The sequence below is a fragment of the Phyllopteryx taeniolatus genome, chromosome 2, assembly GCF_024500385.1.
Source record: "Phyllopteryx taeniolatus isolate TA_2022b chromosome 2, UOR_Ptae_1.2, whole genome shotgun sequence".
Taxonomy (NCBI): domain Eukaryota; kingdom Metazoa; phylum Chordata; class Actinopteri; order Syngnathiformes; family Syngnathidae; genus Phyllopteryx; species Phyllopteryx taeniolatus.
Window position 1 is genome coordinate 27,304,122 of NC_084503.1, and position 16,683 is coordinate 27,320,804.

General features: G+C 44.0%; 1 protein-coding gene across 1 annotated transcript in view; it reads right to left on the reverse strand.

Moving 5' to 3' along the window:
• The window catches only part of chd9 (chromodomain helicase DNA binding protein 9), a 150,919-nt gene that overhangs the window by 121,690 nt on the left and 12,546 nt on the right, over nt 1-16,683 (reverse strand). Inside the window, 1 exon segment of the mRNA XM_061765570.1 lies at nt 15,137-16,675. Coding sequence (XP_061621554.1) covers nt 15,137-16,573 — 1,437 coding nt within the window. The 5' untranslated portion in view covers nt 16,574-16,675.

Consider the following 16,683-nt stretch of genomic DNA (forward strand, 5'->3'; position numbering starts at 1 on the left):
TCAGCTGGTCCTTATGTAGGTGTAAGAGTAATGCCGCACCCCCTCCAGCTCTCCTTTGCCCCTTTTCCACTGTACCGGTTCTACCCCCAATCAGCCACGGTCCGCCCAGAATGGTCGCATCTCCATTACATATGCTTCGCCATTTTTCGAGGAGGAGCAGTGACATTGGCACAACTTTTCAGAACTTTCTCCAACCTGGTTCTAAAACACAGACCAAGGAGGGCTGCAACGTAACTGTCAAAAAGCAAAGCTTGTGACCAGAATGTACACGAACGTAGATACACGCTGGGTACGTTCAAATGAATGGAGCCAGCGAGCCTCCATTCAAATATCCCCTCTCTCGCTTTTATTCTCACCAACACCCTCTCTCTTTAGCAACCTGCTTCTTCCTTTACTATTAATCTATCTTTTTATTGTTTAAGGAATGTGATAAAGTACAAGATACTTAATACACAGCATCAAAAGCCTATACAGACTTGCAGGGCATCCACTTGTGAATCGCTCAAGGCGGGGGTGCGTCGGCAACTCTACAAGATAGTCTGGTCCAGTCAGGTTCGACCAGGTCGCGCAGTGTGCGGCAGGCTTAAAGCAGCTTTTGTTTTGTGGTCGACTCAGGTGGTGCAGGCATTTTTGTCCATACTGGCAGAAGATGAAATACAGCAAGATGGAAGACGCGACAAGAAAAGAGCGTGTCATCTTCTTCTTTATCCCGCTCCAATCCCTCCCTCTTTTGATTGGTTACAATTGTAATGGAAAAGCAACGCAGGCCAGGCCGGGCGAGGGCAGAGCACGCCAGGCCGTTCTGGAACTTGTAATGGAAAAGCATCATCACTCTCTTTCCTATTATAGTTACACAAGTGAGGCAAACAAACCTGGAAGCACATACTATGGGTCAAAAGTTTCTATCCATCCATTTTCTGAGCCGCTTCTCCTCACTAGGGTCACGGGCGTGCTGGAGCCTATCCCAGCTATCATCGGGCAGGAGGCGGGGTACACCCTGAACTGGTTGCCAGCCAATCGCAGGCACATATAAACAAACAACCATTTGCACTCACATTCACACCTACGGGCAATTTAGAGTTGTCAATAAACCTACCATGCATGTTTTTGGGATGTGGAAGGAAACCGGAGTGCCCGGAGAAAACCCACGCAGGCACGGGGAGAACATGTTTTGATAAATCAGTGCTCAGCGTGACAGACTCTGGGCTTCTTTCTTGCCATTACACAAAACAATGTAAAATATGATTCCGCTCACGTTTTTTTTGTTTGTTTGTTTAGCAATAATTAAACTCTCGTCACTTTCTTTTTTAATAGTCTGTAAACGAGTTGGAAAAGTCGCCAAATATAGCGACTAAATTGTTTAGTTGGCAGCACTGACTGTGCTTTTGTAAAGTCGGTCGCCCCTCTCTCTGTTCACAGCCATGTTGTAAGTATAAGAAGTTCTTGTCAAATCGGAATATAATACTGCACCGTTCGGAGCTAAGCCACAACAACAGGGTAGGCATTAGCATGTTTATCATTTCTTGCCTGTAAATTCAAACACTACAATATTGTGGCGATGACTAATGTGAGCAAGCAGCAATGGCTTACGTGACCCATATTGTATTGTCTCAGCATACTTGGAACCCCAACTGACTGGCTAAAAACATGATGTTGCAATGCAATGAAAACTGTCATCAATAAAAATGCTGCTGACTGGCTAGGTGCCATATGCTTGTCACTTGTGATGACTGTTCTGCGTCTGTGTGTGATTTTATCGTAGACTTGTGTGAAACAGTTAATGGTATGCGTGAGGTTTATTACCGCTCTTCATTTATCATTAAGGTAGTGTTAATTTAGATGAGTTCACTTCTGCTTATACTTATTTGTATGGCAAATATCAGTGTAAAATGTTACAACAAGTCTGTATAGGTAATAGTGACAATTTGGATTCCGGAACAAATGATTCAAAATTATTTTCATCTCAACAGAAAATGTTCATAAGCAGGCTAAAAGGAATGTACACATCTGTCCATTTGTCCAAGTGAGGTAAAGATTATTTATTTATTTTATTTTTTTAACTGATCCTCCGATGAGCCCCCCCCCCCCCTCCCGGACAATGACTCAGTCTTGAACCCCAGGGGCTCATCACACCTGCGAGCTGACTGTTGCAGCATTTGGTGATCTAATTAGGCAGATTCAATGCGGGGGAGTGGAGAATGGGCCGCTAACCCCCCGATGCCTCGCCTGCTCAGCAAACACGCCACCATCAGCAGGCTCTTCACAAATCAGTGCACACGTTTAGCACAGTCAGCCGCCGAGAGTCTACGCGGGGGCCGGACAAAGGGTCCAGTCAAAAGGGTCTCGATAAAGGACAAAGACGCCTGCGTCGGCCAGTTGTGGTTGAAAAAGGGTCGCACTTGGACATGTTGCAAAGATCACAGCTTGTGATCGACTCCTAGATACATTGTACTCCCCCCCCCCCCCCCCAAAAAAAATAAAATAAAAAATAAAACATTTTTGGTTGAAATGCACAGAGCGTGGATTCATATCCTGTCTTGAGCCACATACTTTTGACAGTGTCAATGAATGCTAACATGACCTTATAGGGGAAGTATCACGGAAAATTAACTTTTTACTGGCTTGTATATAAATACAGTATTGCCTTGAGATCTGAATTTAACTCATTCTGTGATCATGACTCAAAACACTTATCTGAAATCATCTTTTCCCACTGAAATGAATGATATGCAATTAATCCATTCCAGCATTTCCCTAAAAAAAACTAAATTAATTTGGTAGTATATATTTGAATGGGCGGCACGGTGGCCGACTGGTTAGAGCGTGAGCCTCACAGTTCTGAGGACCCGGGTTCAATCCCCGGCCCCGCCTGTGTGGAGTTTGCATGTTCTCCCTGTGCCTGTGTGGGTTTTCTTCGGGCACTCCGGGTTCCTCCCACATCCCAAAAACATGCATTAATTGGAGACTCTAAATTGCCCGTAGGTGTGAATGTGAGTGCGGATGGTTGTTTGTTTCTATGTCAATATCTATGTCTATATCAATGCAAACTAGAACTAGTAGACATTCCAACAGCTTCTTCCCTCTTGCAATCAACTTCTTGAACAGCTAACTTACAATTCCATTACAACAAGCTGGCAATTTTTTGACTTGAGTTCGTTGTCACATTTCTGTATTATGTATTACTCGTGCACTCACTGTAGTTGTCTCGCCGTGCTGCACTATTTGCATATAGTGGCCACTCATGCCAGAGTAGCATCTGCTCCATTTGCACACTGATTGAGGAGTATCTGTAACATTTGCACAACCATTGTCCCAGATTATCGCAGTACTCGTCACTTTAAACCGCATACACTCCTTGAAGTCTCAGTGCCCTTTGCACAATGGTCATTGCACCGGACTATTGCGATATTAGCCATTCGAACTGAGGACTCTGCATCTTTTTGCACAATTGTTGTTTGTTGTTGTTTTTTGTCAATGTCTTTATGTCTCCAAAGTGTTCTGTAAATTGACTGTCTGTTGTACTAGAGCGGCTCCAACTACCGGAGACAAATTCCTTGTGTGTTTTGGACATACTTGGCAAATAAAGATGATTCTGATTCTGATTCTGATGTGCCCTGCAATTGGCTGGCAAACAGTTCAGGGTGTACCCCGCCTCCTGCCCGATGACAGCTGGGATAGGCTCCAGCACGCCCGCGACCCTAGTGAGGAGAAGCGGCTCAGAAAATGGATGGATGGATGTATTTTAATGAGGGGGGGGGGGGGGGGGGGGAGCACCCCATAATATTGTACTTTATAAAAACATACAGTAATGACACAAACAGAATTAAACAGTTTTTCTCATGCTGCATCAATTAAATGGTCATTGTGCTGCTTTTTCTGGTGTGCCTGCCTTGGCCACCTGGGGGCAGTAAAAGACAACTACATACACTGTTCAGAGAGACATCTAACTCTTCACAGCTCATCAGTACGACACTAATCTTTGTCCTTCTTCACAGAGGATTAAAAAAATGTCTGTACAAGTGATGTACTGAAATGAAAATTCTTGATCGAAACCGATAACCGGAACTGAGGAACCCAAGGCTGAAAACCAAAGCATCCATCCATTATCTGTACCACTTATCCTCACTTGGGTTGCGGGCGTGCTGGAGCCTATCCCAGCTATCTTCGGGCGAGAAGAAACGGGGTACACCCTGAACTGGCCGCCAGCCAATTGCAGTAAAAACCGAAACACCTCAAGGAATTATCAATGAATCAATCAAACTTTGTAAGCGCTTGCAAAATGCAACACAAAGCCCTTTAAATTAGTTAAAATATATAAAATCTGCCAATTATTAATAATAAAACAACGCCAATTACGAGTAAAATTACAGTTATGGCTATGACTGCAGAGCTGTCAATCTATAGAAATTCACTTTCAGAACAATGAATGTCTCAATTTTCCTATTTTTAATATTATGTCAAGAACATTACCGAGGGACAGTTATTGCATTTGCAGTTATTTCATTTGATTTATTTGGATTCTTCCTGGAGTCCGCATGCACCATTGCAATCTTTACACCGCAATACACCATTACAAAAAACATATAGACAAATCAACAAGTCACAAACACCTCACAACAATGACAACAACACTATGTCATATAATACATTTAAAAATACAAAGTAAAAATAAATTTTTATTGTTGAAATTCAATTTATTGGTCAATTTCACAACATCATTATTACTATATGATCGTTAATAAAGCATGGCTTCAATATTTGTTATTTTAAAGTATTTATTGCTATCATGATGACGGAAAAGCAAGGCTGTTTCCATAATTCATTGCGACATGGACATTTTAATTATTATTATAATTTATTATCACTGGGGTATTTTAATGAAAGAATGTCACAGAAACATGAGAACTTTGACATTGTGAACTGTAAAATGTGAAAAAATACTTTCTTCTATCAGAAATACAGAACATCTACACTGCTCATATGGTCCATGTCATTCGGTCATCTGTGTTTCGTAACTATATAAAGGCTTGGTAATACATACAATATAATATGTTCACCGTTGCCATAGTTTCCCTTCTGTTCTTCTAATGTCTTTCAAGGGCATTTTTGGTCAAGGTAAGCCTCCTGTGCCCCCCAACTGTGTTTGTTTGCAAATGGCGGGGAAGGGGGTCCTGCAACATGCGGCGATGTGAAGATACATGGTCATACAAAGTGTGAACAAGGGCGGTGTTATTTGGGTGCTGTTTTCGACCTTGGCGAATTCCGTTAGTGAAGGCATCAAAACAGCGATTGAAAGCGGGTACAAACTAAAGCCACAAGTTGAAAATCTCTATGGTCCAAAACAAACTCAGACACCACTAACCAATAGATAAAGAAAGTGACCTCACGTGGTTGGTCGTGACGCATTTTGGTTTGCTTGGACTTTTTACAGTTTGAAAAGAAACAGAACCATGGGGGGGGGGGACAAGTTTACCTAATGCATCAACGGCTTTGGACCAGAATTACAGGGGGGCCTCTGTTTACGACAGTACCAACACAAGGCATTTCAAGGTTACAAACGGCGTGCAACCAAGTTGGTTGTACAGCAGTTCAAGCATAAAGTTTCACAGAGCACAAGAAGGCATGCTAACATTACACTCTTAGTGTCTCGTATGAGTTCAAAGACTTCCGCCAGGTTTCGAATGTTTTCATAAGGATGTTGTCCAGTAAAAAGACCACATGGCTTCTGTCAAAAGTCACGTGACTGTGCTTAAACTGTGACTGACTTTGCCTCTGGACGTGTCACTGCCAACAGTCTCTGTGGATGCTACTAGGTAACTCGCAAAGTAAAGGTACGGGATCTGCCTGAAGCCTGTTACAGCCAGCTCAGGCAATCACCAAGCATCTCCCCACCAACCCCTCATTTATTTTCTCTCACTCATGCGCTTCCTTGCTGTCTCATTCCCTTCCTTTCTTTCCAAAACTGTCCATCTTTTTCCATGAGCTACTGCTCTCCTCATCTCCCCCTCCCCCCTTCCCAGAGTGCTCTCCTTCACACTTTTCCCCCCTCCTCTTCCTCCTACTGCCTTGCCTCGTTCATGCGTGCGCGTGAACTCGCAGCCACTGTGGCAGCTATCACAACAACGTGCAACCTTCCCCCACACTCCACTCCAGTGTGCTCCTGGCTTGCCCTGACCCACATCTTGATATAGCCCTAAGTATGCTTACAGCTAAGTCCTGAAGACACTCCACTCTTAGCCTAATCAGGCCTGACCTGCTGTCGGTGCATGGGGAAGATAGACAAGCCTGGCTGGACGGACCGTCGTCTTAATCATTATTTTCTGCAGGCTTTCTCTTACAACCCCAATTCCAATGAAGTTGGGACGTTGTGTTAAACATAAATTAAAACAAAATACAATGAGTTGCAAATCATGTTCGACCTATATTTAATTGAATACACTACAAAGACAAGATAGTTAAAGTTCAAACTGATAAACTTTATTGTTTTTAGCAAATAATTTTATGGCTGCAACACGTTCAAAAAAAGCTGGGACAGGGTCATGTTTACTACTGTGTTACATCACCTTTTATTTTAACAACATTCAATAAACGTTTGGGAAATGACGAGTCCACATTTCAAATTGATTTGAGAAATTGTGGACGTCGTGTCCTCCGGGCCAAAGAGCAAAAGAACCATCCTGATGGTTATGGACGCAAAGTTCAAAAGCCAGCATCTGTGATGGTATGGGGCTGTGTTAGTGCCAATGGCATGGGTAACTTACACATCTGTGAAGGCACCATTAATGCTGAAAGGTAAATACAGGTTTTGGAGAAACAAAAGCTGCCATCCAAGCAACATCTTTTTCATGGACGCCCCTGCTTATTTCAGCAAGACAATGCCAAAGCACATTCTGCACGTGTTACAACAGCGTGGCTTCGTAGTAAAAGAGTGCAGGTACTAGACTGGCCTGCCTGCAGTCCAGACCTGTCTCCCCTTGAAAATGTGTGGCGCATTATGAAACGTAAAATACGACAACGGAGACCCCGGACTGTTGAACAGCTGAAGCTGTACATCAAGCAAGAATGGGAAAGAATTCCACCTACAAATCTTCAACAATTAAGTGTCCTCAGTTCCCAAACATTTACAGTGGTAAACATGACCCTGTCCCAGCTTTTTTGGAACATGTTGCAGCCATATAATTCTAAGTTAATGATTATTTGCTAAAAACAATCAAGTTAATCAGTTTGAACATTAAATATCTTGTCTTTGTAGTGTATTCAATTAAATATAGGTTGAACATGATTTGCAAATCATTGTATTCTGTTTTTATTTATGTTTAACACAACAACCCAACTTCATTGGAATTGGGGCTGTACATTCCCGCCCAAACAAGACGATTGCCTACTACATCAGTGTGTTTTATCTGGGCATAGCTAGTTACAGATCACATGATTGGTCAGATTGACGTCTATTACACCCCATGGAAGAACAGAAATGTTCTTTTAATGTTAATGTGGAAAGTGACAGCAGGTGACATTTTAGTCACATGCTGGTGATGGTGTACCGTAATTTCTCATGAATAATGCAGAATCCCCCCCCCCCCCCAAAAAAAAACTGTCAAAAGTCAATAGTGTGCATTATACATAGGTATAGGGGCAAATGGGGGGAAAAAAACTTTCACGTTATATAAATGTATGCCGCCATCTAGTGGTTGTGAAAAAGCTATACACGTTCATTCCAAAATGCCATCACCACCTAGAGGTTATGAGACAGGTGTACATTTTCATTCTAATATGCCACCGCCACCTAGTGGTTATAAAAAAGGTGTAGCCTACTCTTTCATTCCAATATGACAAGGGCTGCATATATGTACAGTTGTGCTCATAAGTTTTCATACCCTGGCAGAATTTGTGAAATATTGTCGTTTTCTTTTTTTTTTTTTTTAATATGACTGATGACTGAACAACAACCATCATTTTTTTATATGTTTATGTTTTGTTTAATGATAATGCTTTTCTGAAATGCTTAACCGTTTAATTTGAATCCCATGAATATAAATTAAATGTGGTTCGTCTGGTCCTTCATGTTTTCTTCAAAGAATTGTAACCAGCATACAAATTCGGCCTGGGTCATCAAACATAAGAGCACAACTGTGTGTTTTCTAATTTACTAAATAAAAGTAGGGCTGTGAATTTCAAAATAAGAGCAAGTAAATTAAAAACTGTATAACGTGTTCAAATAAAGTGTTTAACTTCAGAATTATTCTTTAAAAACACTAAAACAAAATACAGATAATATTTCATGTTTTGATCACATCGGTAGAGGCAAAATCATACATTGTAAAAATGCATTATACATAGGTAGAAGGGTTTTCCAGAATTTTGAGGGCAACTTTGCATTATACACGAGAAATTACGGTACTCAGCGTTCCCCTTGGTTCAACATACCACCTACGCCGCCGCCGCCTTGATCGATTTTGCAGCATGATTAAAAGCATCATCTGGTTATCTAGGTCCATTTGTTTGAGCAGACAATGTTCCACAGTCACCATTGTTGTTGCTTTGTTCCTTTTTACACATAGGAAAGTAAAAACGGCTACCGGAAATGGCCACAAAATGCAGAGGAAACTGCACTCTGTGGTGTCCTAGTCAATACCAGCCGTAGCGACACCCCCGACTTGGAGGAGAACTGCAGTACATTTTCAAAACTGCGCGCGTGGGTTGCGCTCGAGTATAAAGCCAAACTACGCACGGGACAGCTGCAGTGACATCAGCGCGGTCACCGCCTGCGCGAGTATACAGAAGCCTTAAGAAGGGTGTATTGTAGTGCTGTGCAAAAAGGAAAAAAAATCTTATATCCCATCCATCCATACATCCATCCATCCATCCATTTTCTGAGCCGCTTATCCTTACAAGGGTCGCGGGAGTGCTGGAGCCTATCCCAGCTATCATCGGGCAGGAGGCGGGATACACCCTGAACTGGTTGCCAGCCAATCGCAGGGCACACACAAACAAACAACCATACGCACTCACATTCACACCTAGGGGCAATTTAGAGACTTCAATTAATCTACCATGCATGTTTTTGGGATGTGGGAGGAAACCAGAGATATAGGTAATTTTATATCCCAATAACGATATATAGCCCAATATATCAGAATCATCTTTATTTGCCAAGTATGTCCAAAAAACACACAAGGAATTTGTCTCCGGTAGTTGGAGACGCTCTAGTACGACAACAGACAGTCAATTTACCGAACATAATATCGTTCCTTTCTTTCCTTAAAATTACATGAAATCGAGCTAGGCGCGCAAGTCAGTTGTGTAAAAAATTGATTTATGCACAAATGGGTGAATCTGGTCCCTTTGTGCGAATGCACACTGCACTGAGTCCATTTATTGAACAGAACTCACACATGAGCAGTGTATCGTAATATAACAGTTGCCTCTTTAGCACGTCATCCCTGCACCCCACTCTCCACACATGACCAATAATCCAGCCATTTTTTTTAACGCTTATCCTCACTAGGGTCGCGGGCTGCTGAAGCCTATCCCAGCTATCTTCGGGCTGGAGGCGGGGTACACCCTGAACCGGTCGCCAGCCAATCGCAGGGCACATATTAATTACAAGCGACGATCCCCCCAAGCGACGATCCCCCCAAGCTGAGAACAATAGCACACTAGCCAACGACTTGAATACCTTCTACTGCAGATTTGAAAAGGACAGTTTCACTCCACACACCAACCCGGCCGCACCCGCGACCACAATCACACCTCTGACCTCTGCGTTAACCATCCATGAACAGGATGCGAGACGCATCTTTAAACAACAAAAGATTAACAAAGCGGCAGGCCCGGACCACGTGTCCCCATCCTGCCTCAAAGTCTGCGCGGACCAGCTCGCGCCAGTCTTAACTCAGATCTTCAACAGATCACTGGAAATGTGCGAAGTTCCATCCTGTTTCAAACGCTCCACCATCATCCCAGTCCCCAAGAAACCTGCAATCTCGGGTCTGAATGACTACAGGCCTGTCGCTTTGACATCTGTGGTCATGAAGTCCTTTGAACGTCTCGTGCTGGACCACCTCAAGAGTGTCACAGGTCCCCTGCTGGACCCCCTGCAGTTTGCCTACCAAGCGAACAGATCTGCGGATGATGCAGTCAACATGGGACTGCACTTCATCCTAGAACACCTCGACAGTGCAGGGACCTACGCGAGGATCCTGTTCGTGGACTTCAGCTCAGCGTTCAACACCATCATCCCTGAACTCCTTTCATCCAAGCTTCTCCAGCTCAGCGTCTCACCTGCCATCTGCCAGTGGATTTACAGCTTTCTGACGGACAGGACACAGCAGGTCAGGCTGGGGGAGGCCACCTCATCCACACGCAGCATCAGCACTGGGGCGCCCCAAGGTTGTGTCCTCGCTCCGCTGCTCTTCTCTCTCTACACGAACGACTGCACCTCAGCGAACCCGACTGTCAAACTCCTGAAGTTTGCAGATGACACCACTGTCATCGGCCTCATCAAGGACGGTGACGAGTCTGCATATCGACAGGAAGCGGAGCGGCTGGAGCTGTGGTGCGGCCGACACAACCTGGAGCTGAACACGCTCAAGACTGTAGAGATGATCGTGGACTTCAGGAGGCATCCTTCGCCACAGCTGCCCCTCACGTTGTCCAGCTGCCTTGTGTCAACCGTCGAGACCTTCAAGTTCCTGGGAATTACAATCTCCCAGGACCTGAAGTGGGCGACCAACATCAACTCCGTCCTCAAAAAGGCCCAGCAGAGGATGTACTTCCTGCGGCTTCTGAGAAAGCATGGCCTGCCACCGGACCTGCTGAGACAGTTCTACACAGCGGTCATCGAATCAGTCCTGTGTTCTTCCATCACAGTCTGGTTTGGTGCTGCTACAAAAAAGGACAAACTCCGACTGCAACGGACAATCAAAACTGCTGAAAGGATTGTCGGTACCCCCCTACCCACCCTTGAGGACTTGCACGGTGCCAGAACTAAGACAAGGGCGTGCAAAATCCTCTCGGACCCTCCCCACCCCGGTCACCAGCTCTTCCAGCTCCTTCCCTCAGGTAGGCGCTACCGATCAATGCAAACTAGAACTAGTAGACATTCCAACAGCTTCTTCCCTCTTGCAATCAACTTCTTAAACAGCTAACTTACAATTCCATTACAACAAGCTGGCAATTTTTTGACTTGAGTTCGTTGTCACATTTCTGTATTATGTATTACTCGTGCACTCACTGTAGTTGTCTCGCCGTGCTGCACTATTTGCATATAGTGGCCACTCATGCCAGAGTAGCATCTGCTCCATTTGCACACTGATTGAACAGTATCTGTAACATTTGCACAACCATTGTCCCAGATTATCGCACTACTCGTCACTTTAAACCGCATACACTCCTTGAAGTCTCAGTGCCCTTTGCACAATGGTCATTGCACCGGACTATTGCGATATTAGCCATTCGAACTGAGGACTCTGCATCTTTTTGCACAATTGTTGTTTGTTGTTGTTTTTTGTCAATGTCTTTATGTCTCCAAAGTGTTCTGTAAATTGACTGTCTGTTGTACTAGAGCGGCTCCAACTACCAGAGACAAATTCCTTGTGTGTTTTGGACATACTTGGCAAATAAAGATGATTCTGATTCTGATTCTGATTCTGATATAAACAAACAACCATTCGCACTCACATTCACACCTTCGGGCAAATTTTAGAGCCTTCAATCAACCTCCCAACGCATGTTTTTGGGATGTGGGAGGAAACCAGAGTGCCTGGAGAAAACCCACACAGGCACGGGGAGAACATGCAATCAACCCACACTTAATCCAACAGTTACATTTGAGTCACAGTTAGATTGAGCGTGAATCGATTAGTCCTGCCTTGAAAGTGATGCACAATGACAACGTAAAAGAAAGTTTTTTTTGTGTTAGAGTCTTGGACGCTACAACAGAGCTAACCAAATACCCCACAGATCAATATAATGATATAAACGATACAGGGTTGTATTCTCTTGGTTTGATTGGTCATGCCTAGAGAGGGACGGCGGGGTGACGTCATTATTTTTCTCCCACCCAGGCAGACACTTTTTGCCATAAGAAATTAACGCAACCTCAAGGGATTTCACTGCATGATAGAAGCAACAAGTACCTCACGAATGAGTGAATGTCGCATTTAACACACCACTGCTGACCGCACAGACGGTGCTCAGAGTGATTGACAATTAGGGATGTCACGATCCAACTTTTTCACTTCCGATCTGATACAGATATTGTAGCCTTGAGTTTTGGCTAATACCGGTCTGATCAGATATCAGCAATAATCATATATACTTTATTTATTTTGGAGTATGAAATGTTAGAATAGGCTTGAACAATTGATATTACTGAAACAGATAACAATAATCAGCAACAGTAGGTGTGAGAAAAACTGACCCATTTATTATTAACCAATGGGTAACATGAAGTAACTTTAAACAGAAATGTACTGCAATAAATAATAAAATAATATAAATTATATTAGAAAATCCTGAAAAAGAATTTCAATAAAACAATGTCAAAAAATATTTAAATTGCAACATCCATACATCCATTTTCTGAGCCGCCTATCCTCACAAGGGTCGCGGGAGTGCTGGAGCCTATACCAGCTATCATCGGGCAGGAGGCGGGGTACACCCTGAACTGGTTGCCACCCAATCGCAGGGCACATACAAACAAACAACCATCCGCACTCACATTCACACCTACGGGCAATTTAGAATCTTCAGTTAACCAACCATGCATGTGTTTGGGATGTGGGAGGAAACCGGAGTGCCCGGAGAAAACCCACGCAGGCATGGGGAGAACATACATCCACACCGGCGGGGCCGGGGATTGAACCCCGGTCCTCAGAACTGTGAGGCAGACGCTCTAAGCAGTCGTTCACCGTGCCGCCTTAAATTGCAACATAAACACTTAATTGAAACATATGCATATTCTACATTCTAGATTATATAAAAAATACATTTGAAAACTATGAAAAATAACCAATAAATAATAAATACAAATTATACTATTAAAATGGAAAATAACAATTCAGTCTCAATTCAGTTCTTTTTTTACTGTCAGTGTATGCATTTGGTTTCTCCACATCGCCCTGCGTCTGGGGTATAGCTTTAGTTGCTGTTCCTGCTGTGCACATTTTGACCTCTGAGTGGCAGTATGGTGCACACGAGATACACACTTGCAGTCACAAAGAAAGTATAATGATCGAATATTTTTAATATAACTCGTTTTTCATCTCGTCTGAAGAATATATGCCTGAGAGTATTGTTATAGTCTCCTTTTGTATGTGTTTATACAACGTCTGTGTACCAATATTAATTATTTGTAGGGATATAAGTGCCGCAAATTCAATGGTATTTTGCATTCATTAGCTTGGAGCTAGCAATTTTTCTGAACAAAAACGAAGAAAGAAACGAAGTCTGTGATCGTGATATAATTCCCGTCAATCTCGGTGATCAGTTGCGCGCTTATTTTGCGGGAATGTGTGTGATAACAGCCAATCAGTTGTCCTTTTCTTGGTCCGCTTCAGCTTCCTAGTTCACTCATTCATTCATTTTCCGTACCGATTATCCTCATTAGGGTCGCGGGCGTGCGCGAGCCTATCTCAGCTGACTCTGGGTGAGAAGCGAGGTACACCCTGAACTGGTCGCCATCCAATCGCAGGGCACATATAAACAAACAAACCATTCACGCTCAAACTCAAACCAACGGACAATTTAGAGTCTTCAATTAACCTAACATGCATGTTTTTGGGATTTGACCCCGGGTGAGGCAGATGTGCTAACCAGTCGCACACCGTGCCACCTATATATAAAATATTTAAATTAATTCACAACCTTCCAACTGTTAGTTGTGGGAGTAAACAAAAACAGCTCCTCGTCGGGTGGCCCGGCCCGTAGCAAGATCAAAACTCATCCAACTCAGCCGTCGTTACACGAACATGCCACATTGGCGGCAGCCACTCTTCACCCGGCTCCAGACCAGCGATGGAGGTGGCTGGCCGCGCCGCGAGTTTCCAACGTCATTTGTGGGGCACAGTCTCCAAAGCAACGTGGAACAATGCTATGAACTAGCAAATGTCCAAAGTATGTCGGTGCCCTCAAAAACAGGCAACACTGTGTTTATTACATTGAAGAAGTACCACCCAAGTGATTATGTGGAAATAAATAAAAAAGCAAGCACAGCCAGTACAGCCTGTCACTCACTGCTGTCAGCACACGTACATGTAGCATTAGCAGTTAGTCACTGCTAGCAGTGAGGCCACCAGACCAAAGCAACCAATCAATCAATCAATCGTGTCATCTTTGGCAAAACTAGTTAATCTGTATTGTTATTAAAGATGATGCACCTCTGAAATGAGTAATGTTAACAGGGACTGGAAAATGATAATGTTTACAATCCAAGGTGTCTTCACTATCCCCGAGGGGGCAGTTTGTTTTTCTTGTACCTCCAAAAATACTTAGGACTTCAAACTAGTGCACTGTTGTAATGTTATATTTTTCTACATTCGTTGCACTGTTGAGTGAAAATTGTGCTTATACTGTATTTTTCTATTGGTATTTTATTTTTCCTATTTGCCTAGTATGCCAATATCATGGTGGGGTTAACGTTTTGAATATTGACAATGAGGAATATTGTTAATAAAACGCATTAGTAAAATGTTGTAATGTAGTAAAACCCCCACAATCAAAACTGCACAGTACAGTGGGAGGAAAAAGTATGTGAACCCTTTGGAATTCCTTAAATTTCTGCATAAATTGGTCATAAAATGTGGTCTGATCATCTAAACCACAAGAATAAACAGTCTGCTTAAACTAATACCACACAAACAATTATATCTTTTAATATTTATAAAGGAGCAACGATAAATCAACAACTAATCAATTATCAAATCAATCAATAACGATTTTATATAACTAATTAATCGTTTAGAGACCTTGTTTAACTTAAAATTGTCCAAATCCTCGGAATTTCAGCCTCTCAACAGTACACAAATGTAAGTTTTTGGAAAGTGGGAGAACCCAGCCTGTGAACCACAAACAACTATCCTAGCCTAAAAAACCTACCAAATATACACGTAGGTAAAAACAAATATTGTGTTACCTCTTCTTCCTTTTGTCCAACAGGTGTCTGTGTCCTGTGCTCAGGGCCCCATGCCTGGCTAGAATCCACCCAGGAACAGTTAGATTGATCTGGTTGGCTGAGCGCGGCCTCCAGCTGGGGCAGGAAGTCAGGCAGGAGGTCGGGGGGCTCTAACCCTGCCAAATGTTCATCCTGAGCTTCCGATGCCAAGACATTGTCCCCTAGGGATGGGTATCCATTAGCGTTGATGGCTCCGCAGTGCTGAGGCTGCTCAGAGGGTAAGTGGTGGGCCATGCTCGGGTAGCAGCTCATTGATTCCCCAAATATCTCGGACAACTTGTTGTTTCCCTGTGTTTCTCCGCGACAGCGTAAAGCCCGGAAATGACATTCCTCGGCCTGGTTAACTGATGAGGATGGAAACTGACATGCTGCCCCTGAGAGCTCGGGCAGAGCTGCCACAAGGGGAGTGGTGGTGGGCCGAGCCGCCGCCAACACCGAGGACAAAGACGGCCGACTGAGACTGTCAATTTGTGGCTCCCCGGGGTAGGAGGGGTACTGAGCAGCTTGGTAAGTGGTGACTGAACTCACAGAGTAAGTGGGCAGTGAGCGAACCAAAGATGACGAATCCATGGGTTGGTTATTTTCAGACATTCCTAATCTACAGGAGAAGCTGCGCGGTTGTTGCTGCTGCAAGCAAGATCCCGGCAGAGGGTCACTTTGACTTGGCACAACCGCTGAATGAAACCTTGTTCCTACCGCAGTTAGCTGATGTTGGTCCTGCTGTGGACTCTGGTAAACCTGCTGCTGGCTCCGAGGCTGCCTCCCCTGGTGAAAGGGGAAACCGTGATGATGTCGTTGCTCCAAAGATATGGCCTGCATGTTCATTTGTTGATGCTCGCGCTGGTTAAATAGCTGTTGTGGGTGGCTTTGCCGTTGTTGCTGCAGACGCATTCTGTACTGCTGCGGATGATGTGTTTGTTGCTGTCTGACATGTACTTGCTGGTTGTACAGTTGCTGCTGATGCTGGGACAAGGGATGATACATGTGACCATTCTGTTCCTGATTCCCCCACATTGGGCTGCTATTATTGAAGAACAACCCATTGGACTGAGGTAGTTGGCTCACAGGGACGTCGTGGTACTGACCCTGTTGCTCTGCTGCCATGCCACCTGTACCCCCAGGACTAGAAAATGGTTGCCCAATGGGATTCTGTGTCTTAATTCCAATGTAATGTCCCATCTGCTGACTGTAAGAGGGCCCGGCTTGCTGGGTGGATGTGGAAGACACGGGCAGCATTAGGTCTTGGTTCTTCCCTGTGGCGAGAGGGTCCACTTGGATGGGCTCAAAGTCAGGGCCGAGATTGAGCTCATCCACAAACGATGGAGCTGAGGGGAAGCCGTCAACATCCACCCCTTCCAGACCTCCACCAAAGAGGTTGGGGTCATCAAAAAAATCCATGGCGGAGCTGTGACGGTTGCCGGAAGGTTCTGAAGTTCACTGGATCCACTTTGGGTCTGATGAACCACAGTGGTCAAAGAGCTATGGCATCATATAACGAGTCTGTAAAA